Source organism: Anoplolepis gracilipes, chromosome 1, assembly GCF_047496725.1.
Source record: "Anoplolepis gracilipes chromosome 1, ASM4749672v1, whole genome shotgun sequence".
In the NCBI taxonomy this organism is placed as follows: domain Eukaryota; kingdom Metazoa; phylum Arthropoda; class Insecta; order Hymenoptera; family Formicidae; genus Anoplolepis; species Anoplolepis gracilipes.
This window is the reverse complement of record NC_132970.1, coordinates 13,176,006-13,198,124: the sequence shown is the minus strand read 5'-3', so window position 1 is coordinate 13,198,124 and position 22,119 is coordinate 13,176,006. Positions and strand designations below refer to the sequence as shown.

Sequence of the window (22,119 nt, the reverse complement as noted above, 5' to 3'; positions counted from 1 at the left end):
TAATATATAAATTTGGAGTTAACGCGCGATCTCTCGACAATCGCAATCGTCATCGTTTCTTATCGAAATTACGGCACAAAATTACATTTCTTTGTGCATCCGTCTCGACGACTTTGTAGGGTCACGCGAGGCCACTGTCACGCACATCCTACAAAACGGCGGATGTAAATATTTTTACGGACGGCTCCCAGAGGAGACGACAGACCCAGCTAATTGGATGTTCCGAGGCGCGGAGCAGCGTTAGTATAGTATACCGACTAATTTATTGGAAGCTGGAAAATTGGCTCTGTGTCTGCCGCAGGGAAAAGATATCTATCGTAAGTGTAGCGCCCCGCGGAGAGAAACGACAAAGAAAAAAATCGGAATAATTTGGAAGAGAACTCGATTACCCTCGTGAAAAAGTAAAAAGAGTTTTTCTTGAGAGAAAAAACTCACATTATTAACTGTTTACTGTAGCGTACCGTATATTTTTCTAACGCGAACGCGTTTAATTAGGTCGACTCTAATGAAACGGACGATCCACGGATGGTCCACGTGTGCTGGTGGTCCTACATCGTGCTACCGTGAACATTGAAATCGATAAGCTATGTTACAGTGCGCTATAAATAAATTCATTGTACCTCCGTCGTTCGTCGATTAACTCTTGCATTCGAAAGGTCGCTGCTACTGTCGAAATTAAAATGTCCACTTTTGATTCCGCTCGATTCCGCGCAATTTAGGCGATACATGTAATTAAATCGCACAATAATTATGGCGAGATGAGTTTAAATACCTTACTCAAAAAAATATTTTGCTAATGTAGGTAGATTTCTAGATGTTTCAATTAAAATTTATCGCTACTTGTTGTATCTGTTAAAATATTGTTTGTCACGTATAGAATTGATAGCAGCGATATTCTAGCAATACCTCTAGAAAATTTGACAATAGGTCTTAAAAATAGACATCACAGAAAAATGTTCAGTCTTTTTTTTTATTTTAAATTACACTAATAGTACAGATATATCTTGATATGCCGAATCATCACAGTTTCGATATCTCCTCGATATAATTTTGTTCGACAAAATCTTTCAATCCGTTTGTTCCAATCGAAATGTAAGAGATGCAAATTGACTGGTATATGTCAGGCTAAATACCAGTGCGGTCAAAACAGAAGCCTAAGCGAGCATGTTCATCCCTTCGAACAACCGATGATCGGGTTTAAGTCTTCGGTTTGCGTGTATAAGCACGTGTTGTATTCGTTGTATCCGCGCGTCGATTCTTTTAAGCCTCGTTAAGACTCGACTTAAGCTTTAATTGAAAGTCTGACCCTGGTGGCGGTCGGCGGGCCTTCTTTCTGCCGCGGACAGAGAGACGGCAGTTCGTGATCGAACAGAACCTGCTCAAGTACACGTAGATGAAGGAGTATTTCAACTTGAGAAAATTAAGACATAAAGATGCACGAAATATGTCGAAATTAACGAAAATCTTAACATTAATTACCTCAAAACAATGATGCATTATTTAATATACATGATTTAAATCGTTGCATAATATCGAGCAACAATTGTAATTCCGTCCGTTGCATAGAGAATAACGATAAATCTGACCGTCCATTCTTATCTACGACAAAATTTATCGCTATTTTGTACATATTGTGGTGTGAGCAGAGAAAAATAAAATCGCTGTGAAATATGAATATATGGCCGCGTGCGAAAGGGAGAGATTTGAAGTGCGACGGAGACCGTCGTCCTAGTTACGTGGACCATATTATCGATCTGCTCACCCGGTACATGCCGAACCCTTCGTAGAATCCCCCAACGTATGATTCCGAGGAGTATGTATATGTCACATATGTGTGTGTGTGTGTGTGTGTGTATATATATATATATATATATATATACACGTGGCAACGTGCCTCCCATAGGTGCATATGTACACACGCGAAATGCGCTCGCAGAGAGCACATCTCTCCTCCTACTCGAGAATTCAATACCGAGCCGGCGAGTCGCGCGATGGCGGATACCCGGTCGATTGTGTTTCGAGAAGGAAAAGTCTCGTGCTCTCCTACGAAGGGTTAGCTCTCCGGCTTACCGCGCACAATTCACATGCGTAATCAAAGGGAAACGAATGTGTGTACGCATCGTTAATGCACGTGTGCATCGCGCGATGCGTCGGTTTGCGAATCGTGGGAGCCGTATGGTGATTGAATATGCGCGCGTTTATTTATTTAGCAATTTAAGAGATCGGACATTTTTTTTTTCTTTGTCAATTCATTCAAGCACACTATAGCATCTGACATCAGTCTCGCAAACGAAATGAAAAATAAGCGATAGCAAAGCTAGAGAAATCCATTACGAACGAGGCCGATGTCACTATCTAAACCTGAAGAGCGATAATCACCTAAATGAAACGTGTCGGTAAATTACGCACATTCGCCTCTTCATTTACGGAACCATCTTCGTCACTTTGTAGTTCCGCAAATGCGTCTATTAACATCCTCCCGGCCGCGAGCGACGCTCTGCCGGCGAAGTAGACAAGTGGTTCGCGATAGGCCTATTATGTCTCGCTTAAGTGCAGCTGCAAGCACGCTAAGGTGTATATACACACACTCGAAACATGCGCCCACACACAGATACGTGGTGTGTTCGTGCGAGACGTCAATTCGACCTCGATGAACCCGCGTGATCGATCTTCTCCACGGAGGTACAATTAAAAAGCATCTTTCGTGAAAACACAAATAATTCGGAACGATTATTCTCAAAATAAATATAAGTCATCTCGAGACACAATTAAATTTTTAATTAAAAAAACAAATAAGGCACTCGTAAGAATTCACGCGAGGATTAACGAATTAAGGAATGTAAATGAAATTTACAACCCTCCTTATTTTAAGGCTAAATGCAAAACTTCTTATTTTGTATACATATTTTTTCCGAGTCGTTGACTTTCAAGAAAACCTTACGCGTTACTTCCGCCTGGGCGCAGGTCAACAAAGCCCCGTTAAAAATTAACATGCTAATCTGCTGTTTATCTGTCAAGTATACGAGAGAGACAGAGAGAGACCTGGTTAACGTGCGGCTGATTGCACCTGCGAGCTCGTTAATTACCTCTCCGCAAAATTACCGCTAGGAAAATAAAGCGGCGAATGCGCGCTTCTTCTATACATCGCCAAGACGCCTGCATATGTCGTATATATTCTTCGTCACGGAACACTCTCGTATCGCGCATTATTATGCCTGCGGATACGATGGCTTCGCGTGCGCGCGAAGCCAACAGAACAACAGCCAGAGCGTGTCCTATTGTCCGCTGACTCACATTTGTCCGGTGATACACATTCGTCAACTGCGAGGGACCGTTGCGCGAAAAGAAAATTCATGAAGGAAAGGCTCGCTGCGCGAGCGAAATACGAGAGAAATACACATAATGAATACATGTTCGACGGATATAAAAAACGTTCGCGCGACATGACACGAACAAACGATATGGGCGCAGGCAATATTTAATTACGCACCGGTGAAGGAAATTGCATTAATATTAAACTCGCGAAAATATGTATATATCTAGGCGGGCGTTTAAGTATTAATTTTAATACGTGCACACAAGTTTTAGTTGATTTGAAATTTCAGATATTAATTCCGTTCGCGGGATACAAATATACAAATTTAATGTATTTTTAATCTCTCAAACATGTATATATATATGTACAGTATTATTTTTAATAAAATTAAATTTTATTTTTTCGTTTATTAAAATCTCCAAAATATCGATAAATAATTGCAGTAACTTGTATAAATAGTATAAATATTAATTGTTGTTTAATATCATTTTTAATTATAACAATAGGTGTCCGAGAATAAATGGTGAAGTTTTTATTGATTTTTGTAACCCAAACTGAATATTAGTTATGAATTTTTTTTTAGTAATAATCAGCAACTTAGACAGATTAATTATCTATTCAGTATGACATATGCCGTGCCATTTATGGGACCATGTGGAAATTTACTGAATAGATAGTAAAACTGTTTGAATTGCTGATTATTACAAAAAAAATGTATACATATATATCGCAGATTGATTAACAATAAGAAAAATTGGAAGCTACGTTAGAATTATTTTAAAGGGCTAAATTAATTCGATCTTGTCATTGTATGGGTGACTCGTTTATCTGTTTACTCGCACGTTCTGCGAAGTTTATTATTTATTATTTATTCTTATCGTGTGTATATAGAAAAATACAAAACATAATATATATCTTTTCAAATACGCGCTCGTTCTTTGTAACAAGAGTGCAGTTAAACGAAATGCATTATACAAGTGCCCGCGGTGAGTTAAGTTTCTCGAGAGGCAACGGAAATACGACTACCAAGAGTTACCACGACACTTCTCATCTCTTATTGAATTCTTAAGAGGCTTCGAACAAGTTTAGAATTTAGTAGGAAACGTTCTTTGTAACATCTGTTTCGCTAGCTCAGAATTGTCACGGGAAAAATAGAATAATATATTATTATAGAGTTTGCGAATGTTGAATTTTCTTTTTTCGCGCAACAGCGTGTCATTTCATTCTTTTCCATTTTATAGTGATATGAGATAACTCGATTGAAAATTCTTCAAGATCAACGAGTGAATTTTTATTATATCATTAACAAAATAATTTTCGAATCAAGCATGTCGCGTAAAATTATCATATAACCTTCAAAGTGCGGATAATAATTCAGAGAATTTCCTGACACGCTCACAATGACGACGATGACGACGACGATGACGACGACGGTGATGTCGTTGTTACCGTCGTTGTCTTTTTGTTCGCGCGCATAACTCAATGGCTTACCACATGAGCTCTGTGATGCTGATGGTGCATAGTGTGATGATGATGGTGCCTCTTCTCCTTGGCATGGTGCTTAGCATGGTGCTTGCTGCCGCGATGCGGCGGATAAGTGTGGTAAATCATATTGACGCCGTAGCAGGGCGGCTGGCGTCACCTGACCTCGGCGATGCCACACTTGGAGACACTCATCTGCTGGCCGCCGCCCTGATGTTGATGACTCGCCGTCAAGCCACCCATACAGTTGCCCGGCGTCTTTCGCGATACCGACGTTGCCGTCTCAACGGGCGACTTTTCGACGTCGTCCCTCCGCGTTGAATCTTCCAGGGTCATGTCGCCTTCGTCGTCGATGTTTACGGTAAAGGCAACGCGATGATGTGGCACTAGCTTCACGGTGGTGCCGATGGGCGTCACCGTGGTGGCCGGGTCGAGCTTCACCAAGGCAGCCTGCAGCTCGAGAGCGTCCATCTTCGTGCGAGCACCTGGACACGCTCTCCTTTCTCGATCTTGCCGGACTGAAGTTATACAGTGTTATCTTCTACTCGTTCGATCGTCTACTATGATAGTTTCGACGAGTTCACTAAGGTGACATTCTTTCGGTTTCTCTGGATTTTACAGAACAAATCGAAAGCTCCATCTGGAGAAATATTTGGTCCAAACGACTATCTCTATTTCGCCATCGAAATCTCGAATTTACTTGAGAAAGTCAGAATTTTCGCTTCACAGTTTAACTCGAGGATTCGTCACAAATGATTTCGATCTGTCGAGATTTCTCAGCGTCGTATTGAATCATCACACTTGAATGTTTGTCGCTTTGGCGCGATGAAGAAGATCGTATCTCGATGTGCACTCAGAGATGTTTTAAACGATGTAACGATGAATTTTATAGAAATTTCCGTAGTTTCCTCACGAATTATCTATATATTTTGGCTTCTTTTAAAATTTCGTACACCAACGATCTAATAACAGTGGAAGATTCACAAAATTTAACAGAGTGTCCCAGAACAAAGACATTCAAAGACATTCTGTTAAATACTGATTTGTCAATAAAATAGTTATATGAAATTGCGAACGAAGAATTTTATAAAAAAAAAATACACGATATATTAAGAAACAGAGTCAATCAATTTCGGAGATATTTTGCAAGAAAAACGCGCGATTCAGTCAATCATGTATCTATCACGTACGTTCGTTTTTACAATTTATTTTCGCATAATAGACCTGATTACACCTGCGAATTTTTTTTTTTTTTTTTTTTTTTTTTTTGCGACGAGAGCGTTGCAGAGAAAACGATTCTGCGGAAGAAATGGAAACGATGTTAGGATCATATATTGATGGAGAGCAGTTATGCTACCTTCGTCACGGTTATTATCCGCGAACTACGACGAAGAGGTCGCGTGACCATCTTCGTTACGTGCTGATAAACGGCGGTTCATTCCGTTGCGTCTCCTGCGAACTACTATTTATTTTATTGTGCCATCCGTCGCCGATCGCCGCGAAGGATGGCCGCGAATGCAAATTGGCGGCTGGTACGCCATCACATTTTAAAGTACATCGAAGAGACACGTAAGTTATATTTATAAGCAAATGTAGAGGTGACGGCAACCAAGTATTTCATATATATGTCATACATATGTATAATATACATAAAAGATATATACTACAAGAAAATTGGTCCCTATAATTACACCTTTTGTGGATCTAAACATTTCTTCGGGACAAACGAGAGAATATTTATTCCAATACATATTTATAAGAGAGAATGTATTACATCTTAGCAAATGTAGATGTATCGATTCGTTGATCCACCCGCGCGTTTTCCAATGGAAATATCTCGCGGACGAGTTCCTGGATTGGTGCATGAAATGAAAGTAAAGCGCGAGTTTAAGACTTCTCAGTACTCCGATTTGGTCCTCTCTGAAAGAATGACGTCAGCGTCGCCGTTGAAATGGGAAAATATGTACTTACTTGTTCGTTTCATGTTTATCGTCGTCTTCATATGAAACTCGTTTTATAAGTCTTTGAGTATAGTTATGTTTTCTTAACCGGATTACCAAGAGATCTCAAAGTCTGAGATTATTCTTTTTCTGTGTTTATAAAAGTTCCAATTATATTAAAAGTAAAAATAATGTGTGCGCGTATAAAAGGTTGCTTTTTTTGTCATTGAAATTAATATTGGATCAAATTTTGCGACTTGAATCAAATCCATCTTTTTTTTTACAGATTTTTGGTTACTGAATCTATATTTGGCTGCAAAAAAATGCTCTAGCACGTCATTATTTTGAGAAAAAAATTTCGGTGTAAAAACTCTTTAAAAAAAAATGTTTTGACAATATTTAAAATACGATAACTTTAAAAGCAAACATAATTCATACATCTGAAAAGAATTGTCACTGCTTACAAAGTTTAATATAAAATTCAAAAAATTTAACAGAACCAGGTATTTTAAAAATAGTAAAAGTAATATAGTGTGGGATAATAACGTAGGAAAATATTTCCAAAACATCCCTTTTTAGGGATTTCTATGCCATTTTTCTCAAAATTGTGATATGTTACAGCAATTCTGCAGTCGGATTTGCATTCAACATCAACAAGAAATGATAGATTTAATTTAGGTTAAAAAAAAATTAAATTTCGTCGAATAGTGTTATTAATATAGAAATTCCCTGGCAATACCGATACTAGTTCCCACGTTTCACAAGCCTGCAGGCTTTCTTCGCACGCGTGGGACGCGGCCGATCGATGAAAAAAAAGCTGAAGGGCGGGATAAAGGCGAACGGCATCGGGCTTTGTTTGAATCTGCACGATCGCGCACGGGGACGGATTTCCTGTTATGAGGCAGCGGCCTCTCATCGCAGCATGATTCATATTCCCGACGTCTGGCAGTGTGCTGGCTAGGAGGCAGGAAAATTTGCATACAACATCTAGAAGGCAGACGTTTCGTATGTATCTGTGTGCCGTTGCTCCTTTTGGAAAAAAACCGTCTGAAACCCGAGACTCTAAGAAATCGCGCGTATCAGTGGGTGGACGCTGAGACTATCTATATTGTACGTCGAGAGGGGACCACACGAGGTGCGCAATGTCGAAGCTGCAGCGAGATGTGGTACAAAGCCGGGCTTACCGGATCCCGAGATGCGAAACAGTAAAAAAATCACGTGTCCCTTTTTATTGAAAATTTGGCCGACAAAAACCATTTCTTTTTTTTTTTTTTTTTTTCAAAACAAGTTTTTACAAAACTTTTAATTTTGCAAACAAAATCTTGCCTTTGTGTATGTGATTTGACGATGGATTATACAGACTGGAAAGTCGACGATAAAAAAAAAACAAGATTCTTAGAAAAATGAGATCCCTTTTCGAGCACGATTCGACATGGCAGTTTCGTGGTAGAGCTGCTTCTCTGTGACCAGGTAACCGAACGAGACAGAAGGGATGAACGGCCGGTTAAAGACCCGAGAAAAGAAAGAAAAAGAGAGAAAGAGAGAAATTCGTCTGATCGCGTATTCGCGCATTAAAATCGTTCTGTAAGAAGACCGCTTAAAAATTTACGCGAGTCTAACAAAAGCCCGTGGAGGGAATTACGAATGTGAGCGCATAAAATCCGCCGGGGCGGCTGTCATTCCGCGGAGGGAAAAAGAAACGTTTTCACGCCCAAGTTTTATCGAGAGCTTTATCTTACTTTATACTCGCGCGCGCGGCCGAAAGCTGCGGCCACAGGTATTCGCGGAAGGAATTTCAAGGGCACGAGCGGGTTCGTCGTCGAGTCAGTCTGGGTCTCTCCTCTCGAAAGGACGGTCAGTGCACCGTCGAGATCCTTTGTGCAAATCGGCGGCCAGCGGTGCGCATCTAAATCACGTTGGCGTGGCATTAAAAGCTATTAGGAACCACCCACGAGTCGTCGGTCCTTCAACAAGAAAGATCGCGTGACGTGGCCACCTGTCGTCGTTGTTTCAACGACGATGCTTTACGGTGCTCGCTGTACGGTTTTTACCCTACGACAAGTAACATATTATTGTAGCACTTAGTTATACGATAGAGATAGACGCAGCGAGAAACGATCAGCTGCTGTCCGATATCAGGCTCGTAAAGTCGCGGCGATTTGCAAGGACTTTAGTGGCGAACAAAGCATCTGTGAGCCGTAGGTTGTAGACTCCTTGCTGAGTCCCGACAACCTTACTTAAAGTTGGCACTTAATGCCACTTTACGGCTAGGATCTTAGTGAGACGACGGTTTTATTGCCACTCTAATAAAGTAATGGGTCTAGTGAAGTCGACCGCGATATAGAGTTGTCCAATCTCATCGGGAAAAAAACTGATTTCTTTTCCAACATAAAGGAACATAATCGTATGAAATTCCAGATTGCTAGAGCGAACTTAATTGCGAAGGAGCGATGACAGGAGACATCGGTGCGTTTCGCAGAACGAATCTTGAATCGGGCGGACGATGGGATTTGCAGTGTTTAAAACGTCACGATCTCTCGTCGGAGTATCGTTGTGAGAGATAAAAGAGCTGCGAGAGTCATAATAAGAAGAAAGAAAAGAGATGGTATAAAGAGAAGAAGGCGGTGAAGAAACAAGCACGGTAGTCTCGTTCGCAGTCATAATGACAACGTTCCTATCCACCGTAACTACTCGGCGTCAAGCTGCGGATAATTAAAGGGCGTGGAGAGACTATAAGCAGGTATACGCGCAAAAATACCGGAAGTAACTCCCGGTCCGACTATCAGCTAGATCGTAATCGAGTCGTAGCGGGAGATCCTGAGCTTAATAAGTGGGAAACTGTTTGCCGATACCGCCTGGATTCGATCTTACGCCTCCATTAATCTCCGGGGAATGCGAAAACTCATGCCTGTGAGAATCCGATCCTCCCAGTTGAATGTAATCGAAAAAACTAATAAAATGCTCGTTCTTCCCGCCATGTATGTATCTAAATTAAAATTCTCGAGTGATATTGAAAGTTTAATGACCATTTTGCATTTTATTTCGCATAATAACCCAGACAAAAATTGCAAATTGCAATCAAACCCGCACCTTTATTCACCATTTATTTTTCGTGGCTTCGTGTTCAAAATATTTTACGCAGTGTGAAAAGGAACGCAAGATGTAAAATTACAAGCGGGAATAACCTTGAAAGCGCGAGATTACATTGTGGATTTAATTAACGCGGTTTCCACTTGTTTTTATTTCAAGCCTCACTAGACTGGACTATCATCCCCCGGAGAGAACGCCCGTTTATACCCCTCGTTTCCTGTACACAGACCCATCTCGTAATTTCTCATTAATCAATTAAGCGCAGCAGTATAATGAAGTTTATTCATCAATAAAGTGCCAGGCTATTTAAGTTGGTATGCAACCCCGCCATATCTCGGAACGCCGGTACCGCTAACTCGCTTGCTCAAGCTATTATGTACAGTGATAATCAAAGTTGTACGATATCTCCTCGCTGCTGTATCCTTAATACGATTTTCGCGCAGCGCACTAACTGCAACCGTTCCCACAATGTTTAAACACTAAAAACGAAACATTAAAAGAACACGAAAATTGTGATTCGACAAGTTTCCTAGACTTTTAGAAGATCTTTTATAAGCGTATCATCAAAGTTAAAATTTCTTGTACATTTAAGAAACTGATTACAAGTTTTGAATTAACTCATCGCGGTCGAATCGAGGTGTAACCCGATGTTTTATTCGCGATCCACTATGACTTCGCGAAATTACAATATCGAGTGAGACACGATTCCGCCCTTCATCCCGGAGGAGGAACCCCTTAAAAAGCCGCGCGCGATCGAAGTCGCGTGATAAGAGAACCAAAGAGGCTCCTCAGCCACCGGCTATGATCCTTGAACTCGAAGCGTAGCTCGATTACACGATTAATGTCGGCAACGCACGAAACGTCGATATTAATAAAGGGGGTGTGCACGGAGAGAGCGGCAGTAGTGTATATTTTCTATTAGCCCTGCGGTGTGTTCGCGGTTAAACACGAGCGTGGTTCGATGAAGAAGAAAGGAAAGGAGGGAAGAGGAGGGGGGGGGAGAAGGGAAGGGGGTTTACCGTCCGTTATACGACGTGGATGCCATCCGGTAACGATGGGTGGAGATCGAGGCATTTTCTTCATTTTTGTCCCCTCCCGCTTTCTTTCTCCCTCCCTCCCTCTCGCCCTTCCCCGAGTGCAACGCGGCAGCAACTTGGCTCTTAAGTGGGGTTACGTGATGGGGGTCGCTCGTTATTGCCACATAATATCGGCCCCGTCACGTAAGTGCTAAGTGCAAAAGCTGTTGCTGTCGCTGTTGTTGCTGCCGTCGGCCGCTGCTGCGGGGTTGCTGCCGCCGCGACGAGATTAGCCCTGGTAACAGTAGGCGATAATCGAGATAATCAACGAACTCTGCGAAGCGATTCTTCTCTTATCCGACAGTTATCTATAAATTCTCGCGATTCTATACTTTTATTCCTGGAGCGAGTCTGAGAGCACCGTTTTTTAGATGGCGAGTATCTTAGCCATCGGCAACCTTCGGCGCACCCATCAATCCTTTCGACGTCGTGTCTATTTTCGCCGAAGGATTTGGCCTATTTTCTTAAGATTTTCTATTCTCCGCGAAATACATTGGAGGAAATTTTCTCTCAACTCCGATTAAAATAATTATCGCGAAATAAATACAATAAAATTTCGTGTTTATTGAATATTGCGTCATAAGGTGAATTAATTATAGTCCCAAAAATCGATAAAACTGAACGTATCTAAAATACTTATAGATAAGAAAGCGATAAAGTTATCTATCCGATTCTTGTTCAGAAAGAAGCCAAATAGAAGAAAATAAAGAAAATGTTGCCCGCAAGCATTGCTCTGTATAGATAAGCGGACACAATTGATAACAAGTCGTATTATATAGAATTAAATAAATAGGCGACTTTGCCTAGAGAACCGTATGGAAGAAATCAGTGATTGTACGAACAAAGAAATAAAATATATTGAAACCAGATAGAATCGAAAAAATCGTAAGTTGTATTCGCAGAGTTTAATTTAATCTTCGATTTACGGACGATAATAAACAAGAAGATTTAGCAGTTACGTAACAAATCGATTCTTATTCAATATATATGTATGAAATCTTCGATAAAATACAATATTCTATTTTCGCGATAGATATTGATTGAATGATAATATGACAAAGTGATATCGGATTAAAGATAACAAGTTATCGGACGGAGAAATAATATATAATAATATATAAGAGCGACAAGCATGTAATGTCCTCATTGCGCCGTAATGCGGCAAAACGCCATAATTCTATAATAAGATTTGGGAAATATGTGCTCGCCGTGTCCCAGAAAGACTTATTTCCGCGTGCCACTTTTCTAAGGTTTCGGGGCGAGCTGGCAAATTGTAAACACACACTGCAGTTTATATCGAGACGAGCATTTCGTAACCATCGGCGAACGTTTACTCGCGATAACCGCTTCACCGGAATTGAACGGAATGATTTATCAATTTCGAAGCGAAGCGCTCGTGCGATTTAAAATGAGATACGAAATAACTTCGTGGCCTCGGAAGTATCTTTCCTTCTTTTGTAACGTTCTTTTTTCCCCCGTAATTGTTGGCGAAATAAACTGCCGGAAAACTTGCCTTCATTTTGGTGGTCTTGCCCGTTTTCTTTTTTCATTAATTAAAAGAGAGGCCTAGATATATCAACTTTAAATATGTATATACTTGGAAGCTATAAAGACACTACTGGCGAAGCGAAATATGTAAGAGAAGAAGGAAAGAACGTCACGAAACGGCGTCCATTTGCGGCACGTGAAGGGATTATGGTGGATCCTGTATAAAAGCCCGGCGAATTGCGCATGCTGGAAATTTCCGGAATGCATTTTTCATGAGAACTGGGACTTTTCACGTTTGATAGGATTAAATACTTTAGCCTTTGTGTTAAATCCAATTAAAACACATACAAGTCAAAATGAGAGAAGGCAACTTAAAAAATAATGTAACGCATGAATATAAGAGATGGTCATCAAATGGAAACCGCGCGAAATGTCTAATTCCAGATGCAAAGCTCAAATGCAGTTTCGCGGAAAGTACAAAATGGTATAATAAAGTAAGGAAAAAACTATCGCGTGCGCTTTATAGCGCACACGTGTCAAGAAAGAATAGAGATAGTGCCTGCGACCACGGCAATTTTATTTCGTACCGTACATAGAATGTACTTTGATATTGAGACGGCCTCCTGATTTACATCGCGTAACCTGTGGAACTGGATAAGAAATCTCGCACATAATGGATATTTTTTGCGAAAGATTTTTTTTCTTCGTTTTCTTCGTTTTTCATTTTAAGATCTCAATGCAAAAGATGCCTGTTTTATCGACAAAGACGCGTTATTTTTTAAACAAAATATTTCGCGTAAATCGGATTATAAATAAAAACAGAGCGCAAAAATGATTTTTTAATTTCGCGATGATACGATACGAACGAACGTGTCTTGCCAATCAATCAATAAATAAATATATATATTCTCCAGTATTATATTATATTATACATAATGATTCTTTCTATATATTACGCTTTTTCGTTTTTTCCAACCGTTTATGTCCACATTGACCTCGCGTAAAATTCCATTCCTTCGAGCTTCTGTACCCAGGTTCCGCCTGTTGCATTGGATTCGCGAATCACGAGAGATCGATCGATCGTTCGAGATTAGTGCCAGATGATAAATCAAAACCTCCAGTCGGAATTTGCTTAAGCATGATCAATTAACACGCCTGATTAATAATTTATCACGACAGTATGTCGTGCAATGTACAATGTGCACGTGGTCGTTCTCACGATCGGTAGATTCAGAGAGTATTCTCCAATCTCCCTTTCTTTCTCATTTTATATAGTCAAAGCAATTTTAGATTTTATTAAAATTCATATGTATCGAAATATAATAATAAATTTAATTAAAAATCACACATTCTTTTTCGGCAAAATAAAATTTATCTAATTTTAATTAATATAAAAAGGGAAAATTTATAAAGATTTTATACGCAATAAGAATTGTTGAAAAATTTTCATTTCCGTATTCTGTAATCTTCCCGCAAAGACCCTTATTAAATGAAACTCGACTTTTTAAAAGCGCTTCTTATGCCATAAACAATAAATACTCAACTTTGTGCGGCAAGTATTGTTTCAAATTTTAATTATATAGTACTTATCTATTAATTTTCTTACGAACGTACTTAATAATTTATATTAAACGAATCTTAATTACACGAATGGATCCAAAGCGCCTATTTCAAACATGATAATATGAGCACGGATGATTCACTTTACACAAGACAAGGGTTAATGCTTTAATTGTTTCTTAGAGACCTTCATCAGTCGAAGAAACGTTTCAAGACCCTATTATATATCCTTTCTCCCATATTCCTGTCCCTAACGTATAGAACCGTCTTAAAATTTTCATCGGCTTCACTTGTATTTTTAGAAACCAATCAGGTATCGAGATTAAATATTAATAAGAAAGACGTGGTAGAAGGCAATAAATGAGCGGCCTAACGTATAATATAAATAATAAGGATGATTTAATACATTGTTAAAAACAGAGAAAAAATAAACATAATAAAAATGAAGTTCAATAAGTACTTTAAATTAAATATAGTCATAACAATGATAATTAAGCGGTGTGCACAGTAAACGTTAATGACTTAATTTAAATTATAACAAAATCATACATATTGGAGGATATAAAAAAATACATAATGAAAATCCGGAAGTAAAAACGTATAAATAGATAATATAAGACAGGTCTATATATAAGATTCGCATTTCGGCTTGACCTTTCAAGTCATCCTCAGCGCAAGTAGTTAAAAATTAAAATAAGTTAGGGTCTAAATACCATGAGTGTGAACGTAAGGGGTCTTAAAGGTCTTATTTGTTCGCCGTCTCAAATGAAACCACAACTAGCTAGTTTCAAGTGTTTTTTACCGCGTTGCGATACTCTAATTAATTGATTAGAGTGTACTAGCAGTAAGAATTAATAATTATATGACCGTCTGTAAGCATAATAGGTAAAGTTAATAAAGCCTCGAATTAATTTGAGAGGGTGTGCCCATTATGTATTCTTAACGGTAGTAAAGAAGTGGTGACTTACATAATTATCAGTTATGGTCTGTATTTGATGTGAGCAGACCTCCATTATGCAGAGATACACGTCGTCGAGTAAAAACAGCAAACTAATGTCACGGAACGTAAATAGGCGCGATATTTATGTGTGTTGCCGCTCATTTATTGCCTTCTACCACGTCTTCCTTATTAATTTTTGTGTCTTATCTTTTTAATTAAGTATTAAATTAAAAGGCAGATACATAATCTTTTCAGGTCTAAAACATTCTCGTAGGCGTTCATAATACTCGTACAGTAGCGTTCAGAAGTCTTTTGACAAATAGTTTCTTTGTAAATTACTTTATTAGTGACAATAATATATATATATATATATATATATATATATATACATATCAAACTTTAAGATAATATAAACTTTGGATATAATAATACATAGTTATAACAAAATTATGACACATATTAAATGAGTATTACCTAAATTTGTTTTATCACAGTTCATAAGCCTTTTGACATAACAATATTTAACGATTAGGTAGTAATTTCATGTAAAAAGAATATTATACAAATTATTATTATCTTAGTGGAACATTAATACTTAATTGCATATCCTTTCTGCCGATAACACAGCTTTTCCTGAAATTAGATTCGATAAATTTTACGATATGCTCTCAGAGAATATTCGTCTATTGACTTTGTAAAACATAAAAAAGATGTTTTGATTAAAGAAATTCTCTGTCCTAATATGTCCAATTTCTCCGATAAATATTCAATTGGATTCAAGTCAGGACTTTGACTAAGCCACTTTAAAATATTAATTTTCCACTTTATAATATTCTTTAATTAGCTTTTAGGACGATGTCTTAGATTGTTATCCAATTTCGTGGCATATTTTCTCTGGCATAAAATAACATTTGTTTTTCTAAAATATCCTGGGATATCTTAGATAACTTGGGTTGTTTCTATCATTTTTGGAAAAACAAATACACTGTATGTAAATATAAAATAGATGATTCAGCCTCTCTAAAAATGAAAGATCCACGGTAACAAGTACTCACTATAAAAACATAGCGGAGGACATATCATAACTATGAGCATGGATTCCATATTCCGTGTAAAAATTAAAATGGAACGATTTATTTATCAAGATATCTTAGACAAACAAATGTAATGTTAGGCTAGAAAAAATATGCTACACGTAATTAAATATTTTAACGGGATAACGAGTCAAAATATCATTTTAAATTAATTGAAAAATGTTTTTGTAAAGAAAAAGATCAATATTTTGAAGTGATCTAGTAAAAATCTTGGCTTTAATCCAATTACACATTTATCGGAGTTGGACAGACATATTAAGACAGTAAATTTCTCTAATTAGGACATTCTTTTCTATGTTTTGTAAAGTAAGTGGGCGAAAATTTCCTGTATAGTAAAACTTATCGAGTCTATGCCCAAAAGACGTGAAGCTGTGTTATCAGCAAAAGGATATGTAACTAGGTATTAATGTTCCACTAACATAATAATCATTTTAAATATATTTTTTCATAAAAAAATTACTACCATTAGGTAATAACTATTAAGTTATTATTATGTCAAAAGACATATATAAGTCGTAATAAAACAAATTTCCATTTATGTAATATTCATTATATTTATTCGCCAAAATAATTTTGTCACAAATATATGTTTATTATGTACAAAGTTTATATTATAAAGTTTAACGTAATATAATGTATAATAATATATATATATAATGTATAAATATATATATATATATATATCTAATGTATAATATAATATATATATATATATATATATCTTTAATAATTCATGTATTTATTTATTTATTATTAATAAAGTAATTTATAAAAATCTAGTTGTCAAAAGACTTTTCAGCGTTATTGTAGATCTCTTCTAGACAATGCATATAATGCTCGAACAAATAAAACGGTCCCACATCTGTGATGCAAATATATCGTAATGGGTCCGCTTGAGTCACGCTCTCTCGGTTATTTGTATGTATTTTCGCGCTCACCACCTGGCTTCATATCGCGGGCCTTGCTGACCGCCGGGTGTTTTACGCACCTCGGATGTATTTACGAGCGAGTCTTTAATCTACACGCGCAGAACGAAATTCCTAATATTATTGCAAGAGCAAGATGCTGACGACACGGCGTCGACGACGTGGACGACGCGGTCGATCGATCGATCGTCGTGAAACCTCGGACACGTTTCCCATATCGAGCAGCTATGTTCCTGCGGGAATGTTCCGTTTCGTTCCGATACTTGTAGTCGGTGCCTCGAAAAATACTGATAGGGAATAACAAATCGTACCGAAGAAGATTCTCCAAGAATTATTTTTGCTCGCTGTTGAGATTTATCGGAGTTTGATTTGTACAACAAATTTACAGAATTTATAATACTAGATGCTAGGATAGAGAATGTATTTTAACTGATATATATATATATATGTTTTACTTAATATATTATTAAATATTATATATTTATATGAATATTAAATATTAATATTTAATATTATTTAATTATCATAAAGAATTAAAAAGTCATTATTTCAATTTCGATGAGAGATGGAATTTTGATCATATTTCTTAATATTTTATTACAATGTGTGTGATCTGCCAATGTAATAATACAATAGTTAATAATTTTATTGATTATGGCAAGGTTTAACCGGCAACACACGGACAGATATTAATCCGAGATAACTTTAATTAATTCGTCGGTAATTAAATGCGGAATTAAACGAACTATACGCGCGTGTTTAATCGGTTTAATTGTTAAAATAGAATTTATTAGCGTGTTATAAATTGTCGCCGCCGCATACTACGATAAAAATGTGAGATTTGCACGAACAATTTATCCGCAGCAGTAAATACAACGATTATAACGCTATGGTGACAGGCTTTATGTCGGTTGCGGAGTATATTCTGCAAAACGAAGAACTCCGTTTGGAGTATTATACCATATTATAGCTCATTAAATCCGACAGATGGTAATCCTCTGTTTATATCGCATCCGACTTACTTTCTGCTACGTGTCACCGCTCGTGCCAACTTTCCCAAAGTGTTCAAAACACCCTAACTCTTTCCTATCCTCTACTCCTTGAAATTTAATTTGCAAATCTACACATTTGACGAATAAAAAAAAATAACATAACTATATTCCGATCCGAGAACACGTTTGCATCGATTTTTTTCTGACCGTCAAACGAGGCCACGTAGCTTATTTCGAATGTGTTGCCACACATCGGTCACGGCTATAACACGATCGCTATAGACGTTATTCGCGATCGTTAGTACATATAATAGATCCACGCAAGTTTCTCGCACACTATCGCACGTGTATTCAAGACGACGCATGCATAAATATGTAACAGATGCATGAGACGACAAATTATTCGGTATAGCAACGTAATATATTCGTGTTTCAATAACTAAACAGTAGCAGATGAAAAGTCGCAGCTACAATTTTCAATCGAGAGTAATTGGGCGAATCATTTCAACGTAATTGCTCGATTACTGACAGGTCAATTTAAGAACAGTTTTAAAGCCCGTTGCTGTCTAAGGCTGTTTCTCAATAACGGGTATAGTTTCAAAACTAATTTGCAGCGCTCTCTCTTTCTTTCTCTCTCTCTCTCTCTCTTTCTCTTTCTTTCTCTTTCAAGAATCTCATGCCGTTTGAATACAAAGCGACATATGTCTCTTGGATAATTTAATCAGTCAAACAATTTCAAATCAAATCTATGTACGATTTCGTACGTGTATAATTAAGGTATATAATTAATTTTTATTTTTCATGAGATAAAGTATATAAAATATAGTCTTTTAATTTTTTTTAACCGAGATTTATATATTATTTTTTCTTGCCTTTTAAGAATAACCTTATCGGCATATGATTCATACTAGGAAATTGAAGCAAGTCTACATGGTTCATAAGTATTTGTGAACCGAATTAGCAAACTTGATTTCACACGTTACGCAGTTTCTTCCTCAACTTCGTCTTCTCGTCATAAAGCGATCGTAAAACGGACGTATACAATCGCGAAAAAGAAAAATCTCGAAGCACAAGGGAGCCTCGTAAATGCTTTCGCGTTTATACACTTTCCTGCTGACGATGACCTCTCGTGAGGTCGTGTCGGTTGGTCCCGATCATAAATCTAGACAGCAAAGCTGAAGTCAGTTCCGATCGATGACATTTGCTCGGTAATCTCTTCTCCTCTTTTTCTCTATATCATAATCTGACAGATATATATTACAGAAAGAAGGGAAAAATCTCATTAACCACAGTGAACGACGATATGCTGTAACCGGCCTGTACAAGTGCGGTGTCGAAGCAACGGTGTCGTCGACCGACACTCATACATCTGTGCACTTTTGCCGCTTTGACTTTTTCGTGATTCCTCACGTTCGGAACTTTTCTGAAACTTCTCCAACACACACATACACAAGGGCGCACGCGCACGCGAACGCGAACACGTCTCGTCGGCAGTTTCGAACGAATGGGAGCGGCACGCCGTCGTGAACGCGGAAAAACAAGCCGACTTCCTCGATAACGAGAGCAAGATACCACAGCACACAATGACGACGCCGACCACGACGACGATAACGATGACGACGACGACGATGACGGCGGCGACGCGACGACACGCTTGCGAATCCCGATCAGAGAGCACGACTCCCGCGTACTCGCTGGACCACCCTCGGAGCGCCCGCGATTCTGCGACTCTCCCTTCGTCTCTCGCTCGCTCACCCGGTCCGGCGTTATATGCCGACGAATCACCCTTACCGGATCTCCCCCTCCCTCCCGCCGCGCCTCCATCTCCCTACCTAGGAAACGAGGGAGTTCGCTGGGGTGGGATCAATATGAGGTTGGACGAACGCGGGAAATTCGCGCGCAGGTCCTTCTCCACCCTCGACGCGCGATGGATACACCACCCCCGTCGCCTTTCTCCTTCCCCTGATTTCCCCCAACGTCGTTGTGTCCTCCACCCGCGACTACCCCCGCCATCTATCCCACCATCCGCGCCCAATCCTGCCGTTTCGTTTCTTTCTTTTTTAACTTTGCTCTTTCTTCCTCCTTTGTAGTTCTCTTGGTGTTCGTGACCCGACTCGCGCTGCCAACGAGAGAAGTCGAGGCCTCGTTCGGTCGCCCTGTTTTCCTTTCACGACCCTCACTCGATCATATCCAAACGCACCTTCCTTCGTTTACTTGCGTTAGCCCTGACTCACATACGTCATTCTCATCTGGTGGTAAAGGATACGATTAAAGCTGGGTGGCTAAGTGAATTTCTCTGTTGTCGGATGTCCTTCGAAGGCAGCGATTTCTATCTCGATATTGGTAAGATGCGACACATTGGCAAAATGTTACACAATCGTTCTTAATAATTCTATTTTAGTACCTTGGGATAATTCATCAATTGAATTTATTAAGATTTTTATTTTTAAGATGAAAAAATTTTTTAAAAGATCTTACTTCATCATGTCTTTGTGGAATATGAAAAATATAAATATAAGAATAATAGAATATTTTTTGCCACGGATTACATTATATACATTATTTTCTATGTTACAGTATATGTATACTTTTATTAAATTATATATCTCTTTTTTATTTTAAAGAAACATTTTTACAACCGTACATTTGCGTATTTTGTTTTATTTTCTTCTTTTCTTACTCTTGGTTCTAATTAAAACTATGTTTTTTTTCTCTGACATTTTTGTTTTCTCATTTAAATACTTTGTATTACTTTCTTATCATTTCGCAGCATTTTCATACATGTATAACTGTTTTTAAAGAAACGTATGTTCTCACAAACTGAAATAAACTAATTAGTATCAATACATATTATTTTTTTGATACAATTTATAAATTTTATCATTTTTTCTAACTTCCGAGACTTGAACGTGGAAAACTTACATATTCGCATCGCAGTCTCGAAAAGATGCCGAAATTCAAGGATAACTATTAACGTCGTCGCGTTTGGCAAAAGATCTCGGAAGGCTTCGTGCAACAAAGTCCCTCTTTACGAACGAATCGAGAGTCATGCGAAACGACCACGAGCGCAATTCGAGAGCTGTCTTCCGAGCCGGGAAAAAAAATTTTAATGAACTATAAACCGTCGCATAAGCATACCTTATCATACGGCCGATGTAAGAGAGAAGTTATAGACCGTAAACTCGCGACGTGTTACGCAGCTCGTAGCGCTCGCGGAGTCGTTCCGCTTTTAATCGGCACCGTCATCCGTTCCTAGAAACGAGCGGCTCTTATTCCGTCCACGGGGAACAGGTTTCCACGATGAGCAAACTTTTTCGCGGAATCCCGTGGGAACGTATTGGCAAATGCCTCTCGATTAGCGCCACACAGTATCAACAAAATCGATAATTCGCTCGGACTCCTGCAAGATTACTTTCCCGACTCACCATCACTTTTAACAATACGACGACTCTGTAGTTTTAAGGATTAACTCAAGCTGATATGAAAGATAATAATGTAATAGTAATGATAACGTTATTAATAAAATGTAATCAATAATAAAAACAAATTTCTCTTTCTCTCTCTCTCTCTCTCTCTCTCTCTCTCTCTCTCTCTCAGCTCTAACTTAGCTCTTTTTACTACTATTTAAAAACCAACTCCTGACAAGTGTATTTGTGCGTTTCGTCGAATCAATTCGCTCCTTGTTCATCTCGCAAGTTTTAACGATAAGTGAATTTTTCTATAAACTTTTATAAGCACATCCAACAAAATATGTATTTTAAAGACGCGTCTTGGTGATGTCAACGATATCCGACTTTCCAGCTGCGTACTCTCGGTCGCGTTGTACACAGGAAGATCGATACGCGCGATACATACACCCACGTTGCAGCCTCCACCGTTATTTCCTCCGCCCTGCTCTTCCACGACGGAAGTAATCAATTAAAAGCACTTTCATGCAAACAAACGGGATTCGACACAAAACAAACGCGAAGATAAGCTTCTGATTTTTCGATTAGGCTGAAATAGAACCGCGTTTTCCATCGACGTAGTTCTATCGGCGGAAGCGAGATATAAACCTTTGCTCTATTTGTTGAGAAAGTACTAATTAATGCTGTCATATCCGCAAGAATTTCCGCGTTGAATTATAAACTCTCGTTTATTATTTGATGATACAATCTCCACTGCTATTTAATTTAAAAAATTATAAGCTATAGAAAATAGAAGTTTTTTATCCCA

The 22,119-nt window shown here is 38.4% G+C and overlaps 2 protein-coding genes across 5 annotated transcripts in view; both read right to left on the bottom strand.

Annotated features, from left to right (window-relative positions):
• Window positions 1-22,119, bottom strand: part of LOC140664847 (uncharacterized) — a 152,490-nt gene that overhangs the window by 65,666 nt on the left and 64,705 nt on the right. The gene's annotated exons all lie outside the window — the stretch shown is intronic.
• Window positions 4,814-21,457, bottom strand: LOC140665007 (uncharacterized). Of its 3 annotated transcripts, none has more exons than XM_072890652.1 (2): window positions 6,770-16,528; window positions 4,814-5,760 (listed from the first exon to the last, which is right to left on the bottom strand). In XM_072890652.1, exon 2 carries the CDS (start codon window positions 5,267-5,269, stop codon window positions 4,955-4,957), a length of 315 nt encoding a protein of 104 aa, XP_072746753.1. In that variant the 5' UTR covers window positions 5,270-5,760; window positions 6,770-16,528; the 3' UTR covers window positions 4,814-4,954. The 3 variants fall into 3 exon arrangements, 1 of the variants encoding a protein (XP_072746753.1); XR_012046527.1 differs by lacking the exon at window positions 6,770-16,528 and adding an exon at window positions 19,192-21,457 and having other exon boundaries at window positions 5,269-5,760; XR_012046526.1 differs by lacking the exon at window positions 6,770-16,528 and adding an exon at window positions 18,777-18,908 and having other exon boundaries at window positions 5,269-5,760.